Genomic DNA, 17,622 nt, shown 5'->3' with positions numbered 1-17,622 from the left:
TGCAGTAGTTTGAACATTCTTTGGCATTGCCTTTCTTTGTGATTGGAATGAAACCTGACCTTTTCCAGTCCTGTAGCCACTGCTGAGTTTTCCATATTTGCTGGCATATTGACTGTAGCACTTTAACAGCATCATCTTTTAGGATGGCCTTCCCTGGTGGCTCAGCTGGTAAAGAATCTGCCTGCAATGCAGGAGCTCTGGGTTCAATCCCTGGGTTGGGAAGATCCCCTGGAGAAGGGCATGGCTACCCACTCCAGTATTCTGGTCTGGAGAATTTCATTGACTATACAGTTCACGGAGATGCGAAGAGTCAGACACAACTGAGCAACCTTCACTTCTTTTAGGATTTGAACTAGCTCAGGTGGAATTCCATCACCTCCACTAGCTTTATTCATAGTGATGCTTCCTAAAGCCCACTTGACTTCACACTTCAGGATGTCTGGCTCTAAATGAGTGATCATACCTCATGGTTATCTGGGTCATGAAGATCTTTTTTGTATATTTCTTCTGTGTATTCTTGCCACCTCTTCTTAATATCTTCTGCTTCTGTTAGGTCCATACCATTTCTGTCCTTTATTGAGCCCATCTTTGCATGAAATGTTCCCTTGGTATCTCTAATTTTCTTGAAGAGACCTCCAGTCTTTCCTATTCTATTGTTTTCCCTTATTTCTTTGCATTGTTCACTTAGGAAGGCTTTCTTATCTCTCCGTGCTATTCTTTGGAACTCTGCATTAAGATGGGTATATCTTTCCTTTTCTCCTTTGCCTTTTGCATCTCTTCTTTTCTCAGCTGTTTGTAAGGCCTCTTCAGGCAGCCATTTTGCCTTTTTGCATTTCTTTTTCTTGGGGGTGGTTTTGATCACTACTTCCTATATAATGTCATGAACCTCCGTCCACAGTTCTTCAGGTACTCTGTTTATCATATTTAATCCCTTGAATCTATTTGTCACATCATAAGAGATTTGATTTAGGTTATTCCTTTATGGCCTAGTGGTTTTCCCTACTTTCTTCAATTTAAGTCTGAATTTTGCAGTAAGGTGGGTACATTTACCATCTCTGTCATTCAGATAAAGAAACAGGTTCAGAAATGTTAAGAAACTTGCCAAGTCACAGAGATGGTCGCTGCCAGATCTGGGATGTGCATCCAGAGGCTTCAGTCTATAGCAGAGGCTCTTCTCCTTGACACGATATTGCTTATATATTGCCTCCTCTATATAGACTGTGTATCTACCTGCCTACTTCTGATTCAGCTGTTTTCTCATTCCTGAATGCTTTTCTTACATCTCCATACTTCAAAGATCCTATTTTAACCCTATCCATACTTCAAATATCAGTTAAAGACTCCTTTCTCTATAAAGCCTTCCTTGCAGATTCAGCCACTGAAACAACCTCTCCTTCATTTCAACTCATATAGACTCAAGTGCTGGCTTGGCCCTCGGCACTTACTGCTGTCATTCTCATTCTGTGTACATTTATCTCTTCAACTAGATCAGGAGCTCCTTGAAGGGGAAAGCCTCTGGAATCAGGAAGGCCTAGAATGAGAGAATCTTTGGAGGGGTTACGTAACCCTTCTAAGCTGCAGTTTTCTCTCTTAAGAAATAAGAATGCTAGCCTGCAAGGATGCTGTGTGTACTAAATGAGATATGTAAGGGTGTTTAGCATAGCACCCAGTACAAGTAGGAACTCAAAAAATATTTGTTTCCCTCTCCTTGCCTGGGTCTACCAAGTTTGCTACTTTTAATTGCACAGACTTCTGCATATAGTGGGTTCACTTATGCATGGCTTTCATCTGGAGAGAAATGATAGTATTTTTAGCTCTTTTTTGCTTCCAGGTAAAAGATCATCTCCATACTGAGATACTATGTTGATGAACACATTATTTTTAGACACACAGAACTCAAGGAACAGCTCCAGACAGTTATAAAATAAAGTTTTGAACAAGTCATTTGGAAATGAGCATTTAAGAGAAATACTTTAATCTGTCTGGCAGGTAGAAAAATGTACGAAGATCATCAGTAGGCCAGAAGGTTTTTAGGCTACTGGCTTTGAGAAAGTCATCAAACTATAAAAACCCACCAGTGGATGCTATCTGGAATACTTTCTGGGTAAAGCACTAAAAGGAAATGAACTCATGAGAAATGTTCTAGAATACTTGAATTTCATCCATAGAAACTGCATTTTCTTTCATCATATTTTCTATACCAGCCCTCAACTGGAATGGGAGCCTTGGGGAGCCAAGACTCAATTAAGTGAGAGGGAAACACTCAACACATTAGCTTACAAAGTCCAGAGGCTGCAAACTGGTGTAATAAACTGTGAATCCACCAACCTGCTTAAAGCAACTGGAATGTGAATGTGTTTAGATGGGCACACATACTGTGGTTTGCAACAGTCCTTATCATTCCCCACTGTACTACACCTGCTGGCTGGTTTTTCGAGACTAAAGGCTGAGCTTCCAACCCTGAATTAACTAAAAACACAGAGGTCTGGTCTCACTGCATCACACATGTGATTTCCAGACTCACACAGGGTAAGGCAAACACTCAGCTCTGAGTAGGAGTATTACTACCTCTTTTCATACCTTGTTTAATGAGTTCTTTAATCCTCCCTGGAGTTCCTACACCCAGGTGTACCACACACTTCTCCAGCAATTTTACCTGCTCCTGGACCTATTTCAAAATGGAAGAGAAGGGAGAAAAGAAGAGTCATTAGATAGTTCAATCACAGCCCAATTTTAGAGCATTTAAACTAAAAGCTAAACAGCAGAAGTGAAACAGCAAAAGGAGCTACTCCTGTTTAGGGTCAACTTCCAGGGCAAAGAAGGTTAACATCAAGACAGAAGAGAACATCTCCCTAGAAAACTGGTTAAGCCTCAGCTTCTGTACAGGAATATCAGAGCACAGAGGAATGGTGACTGTTGTGGGGACAAAGGCAGGGAATGCAAAGAAAATCAGACTGGGTGTTAAATATGTAAGGAAGGCACCAAAGAACACGCTGGCTAAGCAGATAAGGTAAAGCGGCTGAAGTGAAAAAACTGAGGCCCGGAAGCGGTCCTGAGGCATTGCTTCCGCTCCTCACCAGGAACCACAGGCCCTCGCTTACCTTTATGTGTTTTGCGAATAATTTCATAACTTTGCTGTCTCCTTTGAATGCAGTCATTGACCTAATGAAAAGAAATAGATTTACTCATAAGAAAACTCACTCATTCAGGGCCATGCCAACTACTTATGTATTACCCTTTGATTTATTTAAAAGAATATGTGCATTTATGTGTGTATGTATGTGGATATACACACATACACAGAAATCCTGATTTTCAGCCCATCTCTGGAACAAAAGTGGGGTGGCCTTTATTCAGGCATGCATCTGGGTTGGCTTTTAACTTTCAGTAACAAGGTTAACTTTACTTAGGTTTCCTTGATTATTGAAACATGTAGACTTGCCTTTTACTGGTATTAAAATGAAAACCACAGTCTCAATATGGCATCACTCATGCTAAAAGCTCATGATACTGAACCCAGATTTAATATTTGATCTAACTACAGTTTCCACTTCTCTCAGAAATGTAATCTTAATCAACCAGTCTGAAATTTCTGGTCAAGCCCCAGTAAGGCAACCTGTTCTGTGGGCCTCTCCAACCCCCAAAGGAAGCTAAAACCTTGCTGCTTCCTCCCCCACCCCAAAAGATGTTTTGGCCTAAAAATAAGTCGTTCTGCTCTTGTGTGCTCTCCCAGTCATTCTGCTCTCCCCTTGCTCCACCCTTTTTCCAAAAAACTTTCCACTGTGCACAACCCCTTGGAGTGCCCTTCTAGTAGCTAGATGGGATGCTGCCTGATCCACGAATTGTTGAAAAAGTCGATTTGACCTTTAATTTACTTGGTTGGATTTTGTTTTTTAACACCTTTAAGACAAAGGTTCTGTATTTTAGATCCCTGGCACAGAATTTATCTTCAAACTCTGCAGTATAGTTCTCACCCAAAATTTGGTTGTGAGAATCTTAGCGTTGATGTCAGCCTGTGCTCCCCGGAGCCCAAGGCCATGTACAGAGGTCTGTGTGTGGCTGCCCCGAGGGCTCAGCCCTGCCTTCAGAGGAGCCCCCTACTTTAATTGACTTTGCAGAGTGAGCTTATCTGTAAAATTTTATATGTGGAAATGCTTCGGGTATAAATGTGTAAAACTGGGTATAAAAGAATAATCTTCTAGTTGATGTTTGGGATGAGAACATGGGAATGCTGCTCGGAATATTACTCTCCTTTATATATCACTATTATACTTGAGAAATATTACTGACCAGTGGGAATATATGAAGTTACAAAGTGGTGACTCATTCTACACAAATTCTGTTGCACTTGAGTCTGTACTTAACATGTGAGCTTTCTCTGTGGCGAGGTTAACTAAGAAGACAATTTAGGGGACATATTTAATATAGCTTATGGTTCTCAAGAGAACAGGTAATCTTACAAAATTTAGAATTATTCAATATTCGCCTTTATGAATAGGGTTCATTGTGCCTGCTCAGAAATCACCTTCTGCAAATCACCTGACCTTGAAATGGATCATAATATTACTGAAGACACAGAAAAACACTGAGAATTGGCAAGTGAAGTACACCACCACAGTACTTCTATGTCCTTTAGAAAGGCATTTATGTACTCAAATCGATGTGACAACTTGTTTTTAAGAAGCCACCTTCAGGCCAACCCCTTTGCCACTAGTGTTTGAATCTGAAACAAGTTCTGTGGCGGTAGTTTTTTAAACACTGAAAAGTCAATGTGAACTCCTATGATTTCAGAGCCAGCAAGGACAGCTGTCCAAAAGCAGTTGGAGTCTTGAAGATCAATTATGTTTAGAGCAGAAAAAAGGAACACTTCTGTTTTACTGAGAGGGAATTTTACAATTTAATATAAGTGCCGAGCAGGAAAGAAGGATTTGAAGGACTATTAACAATCATTAAAAACTACTCATGGTCAGATTACTTCATTTAGAAAAATAGAGGCTAAATAACTACCAAGAATCTACTTTGCACCTTAGTCTATTTGATCAAGTTCCTTTTTCTTCAGGACTTGGATTCTCCTTTGTTTTGTCTCTGGTCAAAGCTAAGCAAGAGCCTGGCTCTGGGAGAGGGTTGAGTCCCAGTAAATCCCATTCTACTCTGATGGCTCTTCTTTGAATACTGAATGTTATTACAGATTCAGTGGAAGCCTTTTTGTTTATTCTACAAAAGCTACAGTAAATGAAAAGGTATGTGAAAGCACTTAGTAACACTGCTAAGTAGCTTCAGTCGTGTCCGACTCTGTGTGACCCCATAGACGGCAGCCCACCAGGCTCCCCCGTCCCTGGGATTCTCCAGGCAAGAACACTGGAGTGGGTTGCCATTTCCTTCTCCAATGCATGAAAGTGAAAAGTGAAAGTGAAGTCGCTCAGTCGTGTCCTACTCGACTGCAGCCTACCAGGCTCCTCCGTCCATGGGAATTTTCCAGGCAAGAGTACTGGAGTGGGGTGCCACTGCCTTCTGTACCTATAAATTATCTATAAAATGTAATTTTTATATGTAAATTTTTGGTCCATTTGGCATTTTTCTTGGTATAAGAAGTGAGATGTGGATCCAAGTTAATTTTTTCAGATGGCTACCTGGTTGTTCCAATACCAATTATTAAAGTCTATCTTTCCCTACTAATTTGTCACTTTTGCCATATTCTGTACATATACATATGGGTCTACTTATGAACTTAAAATTCTGCTCCACTGTTTTGACCTGTCATGCACATGCCAGTTCCATACTGTTTTGATTATTGAGATTTTGTAATATGGCTCTTAATAAAACAATCTGGTGGATACTATAGGCCTTCATTAGCATTCTCTTTTAGAATTTCCACAGCTATTATTTCTTCTGTATTATATGAATTTAGAACTATTTTATCTAGTTTAAAAAACAACTGTAGGGATGGAATGGGGAGGGAGGAGGGAGGAGGGTTCAGGATGGGGAACACATGTATACCTGTGGCGGATTCATTTTGATATTTGGCAAATCTAATACAGTTATGTTAAGTTTAAAAATAAAATAAAATTAAAAAAAAAAAAAACAACTGTATAGAAGTTTCATTGGAAATTATGAAATTTGTAGATTATTCTAGGTAAATAGATATATTTACATCAAATTTTCCAATTTAACAACATGGTTCACCTTTCTGTTTAAGATGTTCTGCGTCCCTTGTGTAATATTTTCTTTATCTAAATTTTGAGAGGTTTATGCATTGGTGTTCTATTTTTTCTTGTTATATGGTTTTAAATTAGATCTTTTCTTTCATTTATTTCTCCAAATTGGTTATTGCCTGTATAATCTCCCAGCTTTTACCCTTGCCCTCTACAAAGTGTGTTCTCCACACAGGAGCTGAAGAGAAACTTTAGAATAATAATTCAGATCATGTGACTCCTCTGCTCAACTCCTCCAATGGCACTCCATCTCAGGGCCTTTTGTATCTACTATGCCCTCTGCCTGGAACACTCTTCTCCCAGACATCTGCTTGGCGTTCTCATTCACTGTGTTCAACTCTCTGTCCAAATGTCAGTCTCCTAAGAGAGGTTTTCTGCAATTATCCTTTTAAAAGCAGCCCCCATTCTCTTCTATTCCTTTGCCATGATTTGTTTTTTTCTTACATAACTTATCACTACTTGACATTATAATGTGTATTTTATTTGTTTATCATCTGTTTCCCTCACTGGAGAGTAAGTTCCACGAGAGAGGAGACTCTGTGTATTTCCTTCATTGCTACATTGCCAGCAAATAGAACATATCAGCTTGGCATATATTGGTTACTCAGAAAACATTCACGAAATAGAACAGGTGAAGCTTCCAACCTAATGAGCTCCACAGCTCGGATGGCAGAGCCACAGATAATCAGCATCAGGACTGATTTCTTCTCACTGTGGTTTTTCCGAAGTTTCACCCATTTGGGGCAGACTGAAAAAAGACCATAAGAAAAACATTACCCTACGTATAGCAAAATAAGGCCTCCAAAGTTGAATATTGTCCAATTACTTCACTATTATTTAATATAATGAGCATTGTTCAGATACTATTCTCTGGTTATGTTAGATATTAAAATGGAACATCATTAATTTATACCACAAAACATAAAATATGCTAAGTAACTAAATGTGACCAGCTTTAGAACTAAGTAAAAAAAGTTTGTACCAAAAAAAAAAAAAAAAAAAAAGACAAAGAAAACTTAATAATCCAGTGAGACTGATTCTATTATTACCTGCATTTACATTTGCTGTATTTGAGGCTAAGAAAGGTTTATGAACTCAAGTTGAGTGTCATTGGAATTGGTTAGAATGTGAAAAAAGAATGCTAAATTACTATATCTAAACTAGCTCATTATTGGAAACAATAAATGACTATCTAGCATGAATAATCTAATTATTACTGCCTACATACAATGAAAAAGACAAAGTCAGACTGAGCAATAGCCATGGTCTGAGTTCTGAACATGGGAACAGAATTTCAGAATCTCAGAGTTGAGGTCAAGATCATAGTCCCACTTCCTTGTCTTTCACATAACAAAATAGAGTCCTGGAGGAGTCCTCAGTAACTTGTGCCAAGTCAAACATCAAATTGATGGGGTACTTGGGATGAGAACACTAATATATTTCTCTGGATTCCAAGAGCAATACATCTAATGTGCTGTACAACAAAAACAAGACCAAAACTCAAATCCCCAAAACCAGAGAAAAACAAGAAAAAATTAAAGTAAATAAAAATTAATATCAAGATGGACCTAAAAAACATCAATTTAAAATCCACTTAGGATGGAAACTTCATTTTAAATTTGAGGTTTTAAAAGTTTTTATTTTAAAGAGACAAACCTCATGTTTTAATGGAAATAACAATTTGATGAATAGTTTTTTAAAAAATGAGTTTACTTACCTTCTTTTAGATATGATGAAAGACTGTGAGTTAAATCATTGGCCTTGAGGAAGCAGGAGTCTAGAAATATGAGAAGCATAATTTGTAGAGGATTTTGCAAACACACACTTGAAACATTAAATGTGAATGATTTGGGAGAATGGCATTGAAACATGTAAAATATCATGTATGAAACGAGTTGCCAGTCCAGGTTCGATGCACGATACTGGATGCTTGGGGCTGGTGCACTGGGACGACCCAGAGGGATGGAATGGGGAGGGAGGAGGGAGGAGGGTTCAGGATGGGGAACACATGTATACCTGTGGCGGATTCATTTTGATATTTGGCAAAACTAAGACAGTTATGTAAAGTTTAAAAATAAAATAAAATTAAAAAAAAATGTGAATGATGTATTCTTGAACAGGTTGGACAACATTAATGAGTTGAGGACTCACTTATTTTAGAGTGTTGTCTAGCATTTGAAACAAAAGCAGCACCAACAATGACTTTTTACTGCCGATCATTTTTTTTTTTTGAGCTGTGAGTTCAGTTTTATTTGGGACAAAACGAGGATTATAGCCTGGGAAACAGCATTTCAGATAGCTCTGAAAAACTGTTACAAAGAGGTAGGGAGGAAGGTCAGTATACATATAATTTTAGTAAAGGGAGAGTACATGCAATCAAGCACATTTTTTTGCAGAAAATTTCTGCTACTACTAGTCATATGAAGGTTACTGCTAGTCACAAAGAGCATACACTCACCATGAAGGCTTTTCTAGATATGGAAAGATGCGAGAATTGGGCTCATAAAATCGTCTCCTGAAAATAGTCTATCTGAGGACCTGTTCTGCCAGTTTTTCCAGAGCACAGGGTGCCTTATTTCTTTTTTTTTTAATATAAATTTATTTATATTAATTGGAGGGAGGCTAATTACTTTACAATATTGTATTGGTTTTGCCATACATCAACAAGAATCTGCCATGGGTGTACACGTGTTCCCCATCCTGAACCCCCTTCCCACGTCCCTCCCCATACTATCCCTCTGGGTCATCCCAGTGCACCAGCCCCAAGCATCCTGTATCCTGCATTGAACCTGGACTGGTGATTCGTTTCACATATGATATTATACATGTTTCAATGCCAATCTCCCAAATCATCCCACCATCACCCTCTCCCACAGAGTCCAAAAGACTGTTCTATACATCTGTCTCTTTTGCTGTCTCTCATACAGGGTTATCGTTACCATCTTTCTAAATTCCATATATATGTGTTAGTATTCTGTATTGGTGTTTTTCTTTCTGGCTTACTTCACTCTGTATAATAGGCTCCAGTTTCATCCACCTCATTAGAATTGATTTAAATGTATTCTTTTTAATGGCTGAGTAATACTCCATTGTGTATATGTACCACAGCTTTCTTATCCATTCGTCTGCTGATGGGCATCTAGGTTGCTTCCATGTCCTGGCTATTATAAACAGTGCTGCGATGAACACTGGGGTACATGTGTCTCTTTCAATTCTGGTTTCCACGGTGTGTATGCCCAGCAGTGGGACTGCTGGGTCGTATGGGAGTTCTATTTCCAGTTTTTTAAGGAATCTCCACACTGTTCTCCATAGTGGCTGTACTAGTTTGCATTCCCACCAACGGTGTAAGAGGATTCCTTTTTCTCCACACCCTCTCCAGCATTTATTGCTTGTAGACTTTTGGATCGCAGCCATTCTGACTGGCGTGAAATGGTACCTCATTGTGGTTTTGATTTGCATTTCTCTGATAATGAGTGACCTCAACAGACATTTTTCTCCAAAGAAGACTGCCCATCATTTTTTAGAGTAGTGAAACAGAAGCTTGTTGTACATTCAGTGGACTAATGAAACATTTTTATTTTCAAATCCATTGAAATAGGCAATATACAAAGGTAAAGCTGAAACAGCTAATGGATCTTTGCGGAGATGCCCAAACTCACCAGTCACCATAGACGTGCAAATTAATATAAGATGAGATAACATTTTGCATATACATTAGAATGGCAATTGTTAAAAAGATGTATAATCTACCAAGTATTGCTGAGAAGGTAGGATGATGGAAATTCTTGGGAACTACAGGTGGAAGTATAAAGTGGTATTGCTATGCTGGATAGTAATAAAATTAAGGTGTACGTTGTGAAGAAAGCTGAGCGCTGAAGAACTGATGCTTTTGAACTGTGGTGTTGGAGAAGACTCTTGAGAGTCCCTTGGACTGCAAGGAGATCCAACCAGTCCATTCTAAAGGAGATCAGTCCTGGGTGTTCATTGGAAGGACTGATGCTAAAGCTGAAACTCCAATACTTTGGTCACCTCATGCGAAGAGTTGACTCATTGGAAAAGACTCTGATGCTGGGAGGGATTGGGGGCAGGAGGAGAAGGGGACGACGGAGGAAGAGATGGCTGGATGGCATCACCGACTCGATGGACATGGGTTTGGGTGAACTCCGGGAGTTGGTGATGGACAGGGAGGCCTGGTGTGCTGCAATTCATGGGGTCGCAAAGAGTGAGACAAGACTGAGCGGCTGAACTGAACTGAATTGAACTGATATCCCTATGAACCCAGGATTACATTCCTGGAATGTAATGGAAAGAAAGAAACATTATGGAAAGAAATTCTCGTGTAGTATATAAAGACACACTCAAAACAGTCATACAAGTATTATTTGTAATGCTGGAGAACTAGAAGCAACCTAAACATCCATATAGGAGAAAATGCAGGAGCAATAAGTGGTAGATGAAATCACTGGAATACTATGTAGCATTTTAGAAGCAATGAACTACATGTACATAAAGCTATACAGGCATCCTGAAAAAATGTTCAGGGAGGAAAGAGAAAGAGAGGTGCAGCACAACTTCATTTAAATAAATTGTAAAAAGCTTCCACATGCAACAATATGACATATGCATATTAAAAAATGTACAGTAACCCATTAGAGTTGATGCCTATGGAGAAAGGAAATTGGAGTGTGGGTGGGGAAGAGCAGGAATAATACATCAAAATACAACATTAACACAACACAGCACAACACAATGAAAGACAATGAAACAAACTGCAATAAAACACAGGGGCCTTGATCAACCAATGATGATCATGGTCTAGCAACTCAGTAGTATTATTAACTCTGTACCTAAGATGCATAAAAAAGCATGTTTATCATCCAAATTCTTTATACCAGAAGAAGTCTGTCTATAAATACATCAGAGTGTTAGGGAGTAGACTATTATTGAATTAAATGAGACTTATGTTGTGACCCAGTGCATACAAATTCACAGTATGTGAGTAACTTCAAAGATGCTGCCCTCTATATCCTGTTGTAGAGCCTCTGATGATATTTAAAATTGTAATCTCCCAAGTCTGGATATGATCAGACTCACCTGCAGAGCATTACAATAGATACAGATTCCTGGAATGGAGTCCCCTTGGCACAGTAAGTCAGAATTCCTTGGGGCTGGGCCTGGGAATTTGTTTTTTAAGTTCCTGGGTGATTCAGTTGCTTACAGGCATTTAGCACTGATCTGAACTACAATGCAGCTCTCAGGAGGACAGCTGAGTTAGCTCTAAGTGATTCTTGCTTCAAAACTCTAATTAAGTTCCCATGTATATGACATTAACAATGTACAGTGTACAGTATTAATTGAAAAGACATGTTCCTTCCCTACAGGCACAACTTGCAAACCACAACCAAGTCAGACACTGGGCAAACTAAATAGGAACAATATTTTATTACTTATATCCATATAAGTAATATATGCCCCTTCCTGAGACTGTTCTGATAACCGATGGCGTGTCCCTCCTTCAAATAACAGAGACCTCCTCTCTGTCTCGGCCCTGACAGTGTAGTGATGGGCCTTTTCTCTAAAACCTTCCTATGATGTTTTCGTACACTGTGACTCAGAATGGCCTAATTTCTTTTTTTTTTTTTTTCCTAATTTCTTAACTAAAAATGAAAACTTGTTCCTTTTGGCTACCACAGTCTTCTTTTAACATATTTTAAATATTTTCCCCTAAGTTAATCATGACCACATATTCTCACCTAACTATATTATTGAACTCTAATGATGATATAATATAAACTCACTATGGAACTCAAGTGACTCCTTAAAGATTTCTTCTGACTTTTGACTCTCTGCAATTCTAACAAAGAAATAGAAGTGGGGAGGGAGGGTGGGAGGGGGGTTCAGGATTGGGAACATGTGTACACCCGTAGCGGATTCATGTTGATGTATGGCAAAACCAATACAATATTGTAAAGTAATTAGCCTCTAATTAGAATAAATAAATTATTATTAAAAAAACCCCCAAAGAACTAGAAGGGAAAATTGACTGCTGAGTCACAGTGAAATCAAACTTCAGTTAAACCTTGAAGAGGCTGTGTTACAGCACCTGGTTCCTGAGATAGAAGAGTCAGGAGGAGCTCTCCTGAGGAGCTGCTGTGCTTAGAAGAGTCATCTCTAATTGCTATTGGGGTTTCTGAGCTAAGTAGGAAACTTCAGGACTCACTCATGTAGAAATGAGTTCCTTCAATTCTCTACAGGGCATTTCTTTTGGAAAAGGAACAGACAGGGGAACTGGTGTCTCCAATCCAGTGTGTATTAAAAAAAAACCATGCATACATCATTTTATAAAAGAATTATAAAAATTCTGGGAATGGTCTGTTTTTCAGCTTCTCAAGTCTCTAGAAAGTATAAAGTTGTAATGGAAAAAGGAAATCAAGCCACCTTTGACTTTTTCCAAAAGCAGTGTTAGATATTCCTAGTAGTCTACACATAGGTCATCTGAAGCAGTGGTGCCCGACATTTTGTGGTTTGATTTTATGACATCTATTTTCTTCAGTCTCAGAACAAAAGAGTAATAGATTATGTCATTATTTTGAAATTAATTAAAATTGGTTTTTAAAAGAATTTTCCAATATTTTTAACTTAGTTATAAATATTCTAAGGCAGTAGATCTCATATAATAGTATACTTAAGAATCATACGTGGTGAGGTGTCAGCCTTGCTAAAAAATGTAGAATTTTGTTCATATCTTTAGATGGTTTACTTGAGAAAGTCTTGGTTGGAAGCTAAAATACTACCCTAAAAGCAGAACAATGACTAGACATCCATGATGAGGGCAACAACAAAACTAAAATGTTATTAAAGCTAAAGTTCTTGTCTATAAAGGATGAGTAAATTAATCACCTATACTTTTAAATGTGTGCTTTATTTTTATTTAACTTCTATCCTCATTAAAGATTCTTATTCATTGAAAAATCTGTCCCCAAAACACACCCAATACCTTTGCAGTGAAAAAATTTACAAATCTATTAGATTGAACAAATACCATTTAGCATCTTAATGAAGAAATCATCAACAGTTAAAATGATAAGGTTCAGGAAAGGAGTACTAGCACATGGAAAACACGTTTATTAGAGGGAAGACCAACAGGAGGCCTGGCTGCACCTGGGAGGGTGAGTTCTTCGCGTTCAATCACTGAGCGACTGCTGCGGTAATAGTCCTTCATCAGCTGCTGCAGGTCTTCAGGTGTCCCTGGTTTTGGCTCTGATTTTGCAAGAATATCAGTAATTTTCTTCTGTTGAGAAAGAAGTAAAAATGGGAAGACAGATTTTTAGAGTGGCATTTGGCTGAGGATAGGTTGATTCCTCTGGCATTTAAACTGTAAATAGGTTCTGGTGATGGCCAAGTGTGAATGGGAGTTCTAATAAATACACTTAAGAAAACTTGAAAGATACTTTTTAGACATAAGTACTTGCTTTGAAAAGCAGATGATCTAAGAGACTCCTTGGTCTATGATTTGTAGGAGAACTAAAAATTTTGCAGGAGTCTATAATAGGTACTGCTGCTGCTAAGTCGCTTCAGTCGTGTCCAACTCTGTGCAACCCCATAGACGGCAGCCCACCAGGCTCCCCTGTCCCTAGGATTCTCCAGGCATTTTCTGTTAAAAGTCAATAAGTGTTTATTTTATTTTTTTATTCTTCCACTTACTTGTGTTATATACAGAGCTTGCAGTCAGTATGATACTATTTCTTTAAAAACTGTTACTGATATTTGCATTATGCCCAGGCATGTGGTCAGTTTCTGTAAATGATCCTTGTGGATTTTTTTTTCTTTTTTAGAATTTTAATTTATTTTACTATTTACTTATTTATTTTGGCCATGCTGGGTTTTCATTGCTGCACAGGCTTTTCTCTAGTTTGGCAAGCAGGGGCTACTCTCTAGTTGCGGTGTGCTGGCTTCTCATTGTGGTGACTTCTCTTTTTGTGGAGCATGGGCTAGGGTGCTCGGGCTTCAGTAGTTGCCACACATAAGCTGAGCATTTGTAGCTCCCGGGCTCTGGAGCACAGGCTCAACAGTTGTAGCACACGGGCTTAGTTGCTTTGCAACATGTGAGATCTTCCCAGATCAGGGATTGAACCCGTGTCTCCTGTACTGCCAGGTGGATTCTTTAATCACTGAGCCACGTTGGGCTTCCCTTGTGGCTCAGATGGTAAGGAATTTGGCTGCAATGCAGGAGACCTGGGTTTGATCCCTGGGTTGAGAAGATCCCCTGGAGAAGGGAATGGCTAGCCACTTCAGTATTCTTGCCTGGAGAATTCCATGGACAGAAGAGCCCAGTGGGCTATAGTGCATTGGGTCGCAAATAGTCGGACACGACTGAGCCACACGACTTTCACCAATGAAGCCCTAAAAAAGTCAGTAAATCTTCTTGCTTATGGAAACCCCTTTCTAAGCTTCAGACGATCTGTATTCCTGGGAGAGTAGAATTTGAGAATTTCTTGTGTAACCTGGATCTTAAGGCACTGAGTTTCAGTTTGGATTTCTGGGATTAAAGTAAGAGCTGCAGGAGTAATCTCAGCAAACAAGTACACTGAAAAAGGGCACTTAAGACCCTCAATGCTCAAGTCTTAGGAGAGACACCTTGAATTGGCCTCATGAAAAGCAGAACAGGAAATGCTCTACAACATCTATTTTGATTTGGATTTACTTGTGTAGCATATACTAAATGCCTGCAATGTACTAGGAACATAAATTGTTCATTTAACTTTCATCATGAACTTCCCTTCTTATATCTTTCTAATATTTCACCAAAACTTGAGAAAGGCCCTTCTTTGCCTCCTACACCACCTTTCCCCCCTCCATCCATACTATGCTCCTTTTCATACCACTGCCAAGAACAAAGTTCTGTCAAATGAATCAACTTTACCAAAAAAAAAAAAAAAAAAATGTCATCAATGGGCACATTTCAGCATGACCTCAGCCAAGGCTAAACTATCTAGCTAGAGTTCTGACCTTGAGCCCCAAGAATGTAACACTCTTAAGGCCATTACTGTACAAACTATCAAAGAGAAGTTAAGGTCATTTCTTTAAGTACTTGCCGAACCTCAGCCAGTTTGGCATCTCCCATCTTCCTATTTGGCCATATGCAGGCAAGGAAAACATAGGCACACACACTCTCAATTTTCTAAAAGCTTGCTGTTAAGTAATTGGTTTGAGTCCATTTTCTTTCCTCTAATCCCAATCATATTTCCTCTGCTGACCAAAGCAGTAGACCCTTCTTGGCAGGGAGAGAATTACACTGCTGTTTTCACAACAGTGGTAGAAGGTCAAAGCTAACCACACTTTCTTCATAAGAAAGTCTGTATAGGAGCAACAGAGTTTCCCATATGTTCACAGGCAATCTGAAAATGCAAGGGGAGTCTTTTGCTTTAAATTATGGTTCAGACTTAGAGTCAGAAATGCCTTATACTTACACTACTTTCATCTGCTTAATCTTTTCTTATTAATACTCTAAGATATAAGATTTTTAAAAAAATGAAATGGTTAAGAAAAGAAGGTTGGTAAATTTCTTTTCTTGGATAAATCCAGAGGGGCCAGAGGGCAGGACAGCTCTGGGCCCCTTCTAGAATTAGAAACCCATGTCTGACTTCTAACCACAGTGAAAACACAGGGTAACAAGGATGCCTGGTAATCCACAAGGCTGAAATAGGAATTCGAAGAATTTATTTTTAGCTCCAGCAGAAACACTTATTACTAGTGACCTTAAGAGAGTCACCAAAGCTCAGTGAGTTTTACAACTTTTGAATCTCTAAAGTGGGGATTACACTAACTGCCTCATCAAAGTGCATGATATAACAATGTGATGGAAACCATGCAGGGCCACACCACTGTAAAAAATAATATTACCTTTTTCCTCTTCCTGGTCTTGGTGGCATCTTCATTTGTTTCCTTTGGTTGTATCAAGAAACATTCTTTAGGCTATAAAGAAACGCAAATGAGAAAACTTTCATCTTAGCATGATAAGCCATTCCCTGGTGGCTCAGCTGGTAAAGAATCTGCCTGCAGTGTGGGAGACCTGCATTTGATCCCTGGGTGAGGAAGATCCCCCAGAGAAGGGAACAGTCATCCACTCCAGTATTCTGGCCTGGATTTCTGGAGAATTCCATGGACTGTATAGTACATGGAGTCGCAAAGAGTCAGACACGACTGAGCGACTTTCACTTCACTTAGCATGATGAGGTGTCAGCTAATGGTATGAATCCCAAAGTACCTATTGTCATGCATGTATTCTTCAGAATATCTTGGTAATACGGACAAAGAAATGTTGCAACATCCACTGTAGGCTATTATGCAGGGGCTGGCTGAGAGAATTTGTAAAAGTGAGAAACTGCAGATGACCTAAGACAGGACCTATGAACAAAGGTCAAAATGTGTGAGTGAGTGAATATATGTTTTGAGGTGGTGGTACAGGGTATTAAAAGTGGAAGACAGTGGCCAGGTTTGTAAAATATAGGCAGAAAGAGATATGGTTAAAATTAAGATACAGTAAAAATAAAAGTCTTTGACTAGCATGACTGGTGCGGTCTACGAACTAGCAATGTGTGAGACTGTATTTCCAAGTCACTGACATCATTTTGTTATCCATTCCTTTCCTCTTCTCAATAGGCACAGAAAATCTGAAGTAGGATATATTTACTTACATTTTTATAAAACCAGCTGCACCAAATGCCTTATCTACAGTGACTACAAAATGAATGTTTCTGCTAATGGTCTGACAAAAGTCTCAGCACCATGGCATCCTGAGTAATTGATTTTGCCTGTAGCCTTGACCCCTGGAATACCCTATACAGTTTAGTGCTATTTTTACCCTAAGGGTTCTTTTTTTAAGTGTAGAAAAACAGGAAATTTGGGCTAAGACTTTGATTTATAAAATGGAATGCTTCAAATTCCATATTTATTAATCATAAGCAGTTGTATAAAATGTTTCCTGCATTGGATCTTTTATGCAACATTTTCAAACCAGTTGCCAAGTAAGATATAAAATGTAAGTGAAAACTTATTCTGAGTTTTTCCTTCATTGAGTTTCCATTCCAACTAGAGAGTACTCAGTTTTAGCTGGTAAACTACTAACTAAAGCAATCTTGTCTCCACTGGTTCTGTTTAAAATGATTACAGATGAAGCTTTCTATTAAAGTTTGCAGACAGTCTGAAGATTAAGAATGCCTATGGCCTGAAGCCAGAGAAATATAACGCTATATAATTTCTTCAAGACATGGGGCCAGAACCAGCATTTTCTAGACTATTTCAGTGGTAGAGAAGTAGATTCAAATGGGAATCTTGAAATCTCAGCTGCTTCTTAGTTAAAACAAAAACCCTGCAAAGTACAAATGCATCATAGCTAAAGAAAGAAAGA

At 38.8% G+C, this 17,622-nt stretch overlaps 1 protein-coding gene across 3 annotated transcripts in view; it reads right to left on the bottom strand.

Annotated features, from left to right (window-relative positions):
* The window catches only part of CMSS1 (cms1 ribosomal small subunit homolog), a 388,986-nt gene that overhangs the window by 7,169 nt on the left and 364,195 nt on the right, over positions 1-17,622 (bottom strand). For all 3 annotated transcript variants that reach the window (XM_055567914.1, XM_055567915.1, XM_055567916.1), the window contains 6 exons: positions 16,116-16,187; positions 13,374-13,503; positions 7,930-7,989; positions 6,858-6,960; positions 3,102-3,162; positions 2,581-2,668 (listed from right to left, as the gene is read on the bottom strand). In XM_055567914.1, the coding sequence (XP_055423889.1) occupies positions 2,581-2,668; positions 3,102-3,162; positions 6,858-6,960; positions 7,930-7,989; positions 13,374-13,503; positions 16,116-16,187 (514 nt within the window). The remainder of the gene's footprint in view (positions 1-2,580; positions 2,669-3,101; positions 3,163-6,857; positions 6,961-7,929; positions 7,990-13,373; positions 13,504-16,115; positions 16,188-17,622) is intronic.

This window comes from Bubalus kerabau, chromosome 2 (assembly GCF_029407905.1).
Source record: "Bubalus kerabau isolate K-KA32 ecotype Philippines breed swamp buffalo chromosome 2, PCC_UOA_SB_1v2, whole genome shotgun sequence".
NCBI lineage: Eukaryota > Metazoa > Chordata > Mammalia > Artiodactyla > Bovidae > Bubalus > Bubalus kerabau.
The sequence above is the reverse complement of the archived record's forward strand: the minus strand, read 5'-3'. Positions and strand labels throughout refer to the sequence as shown.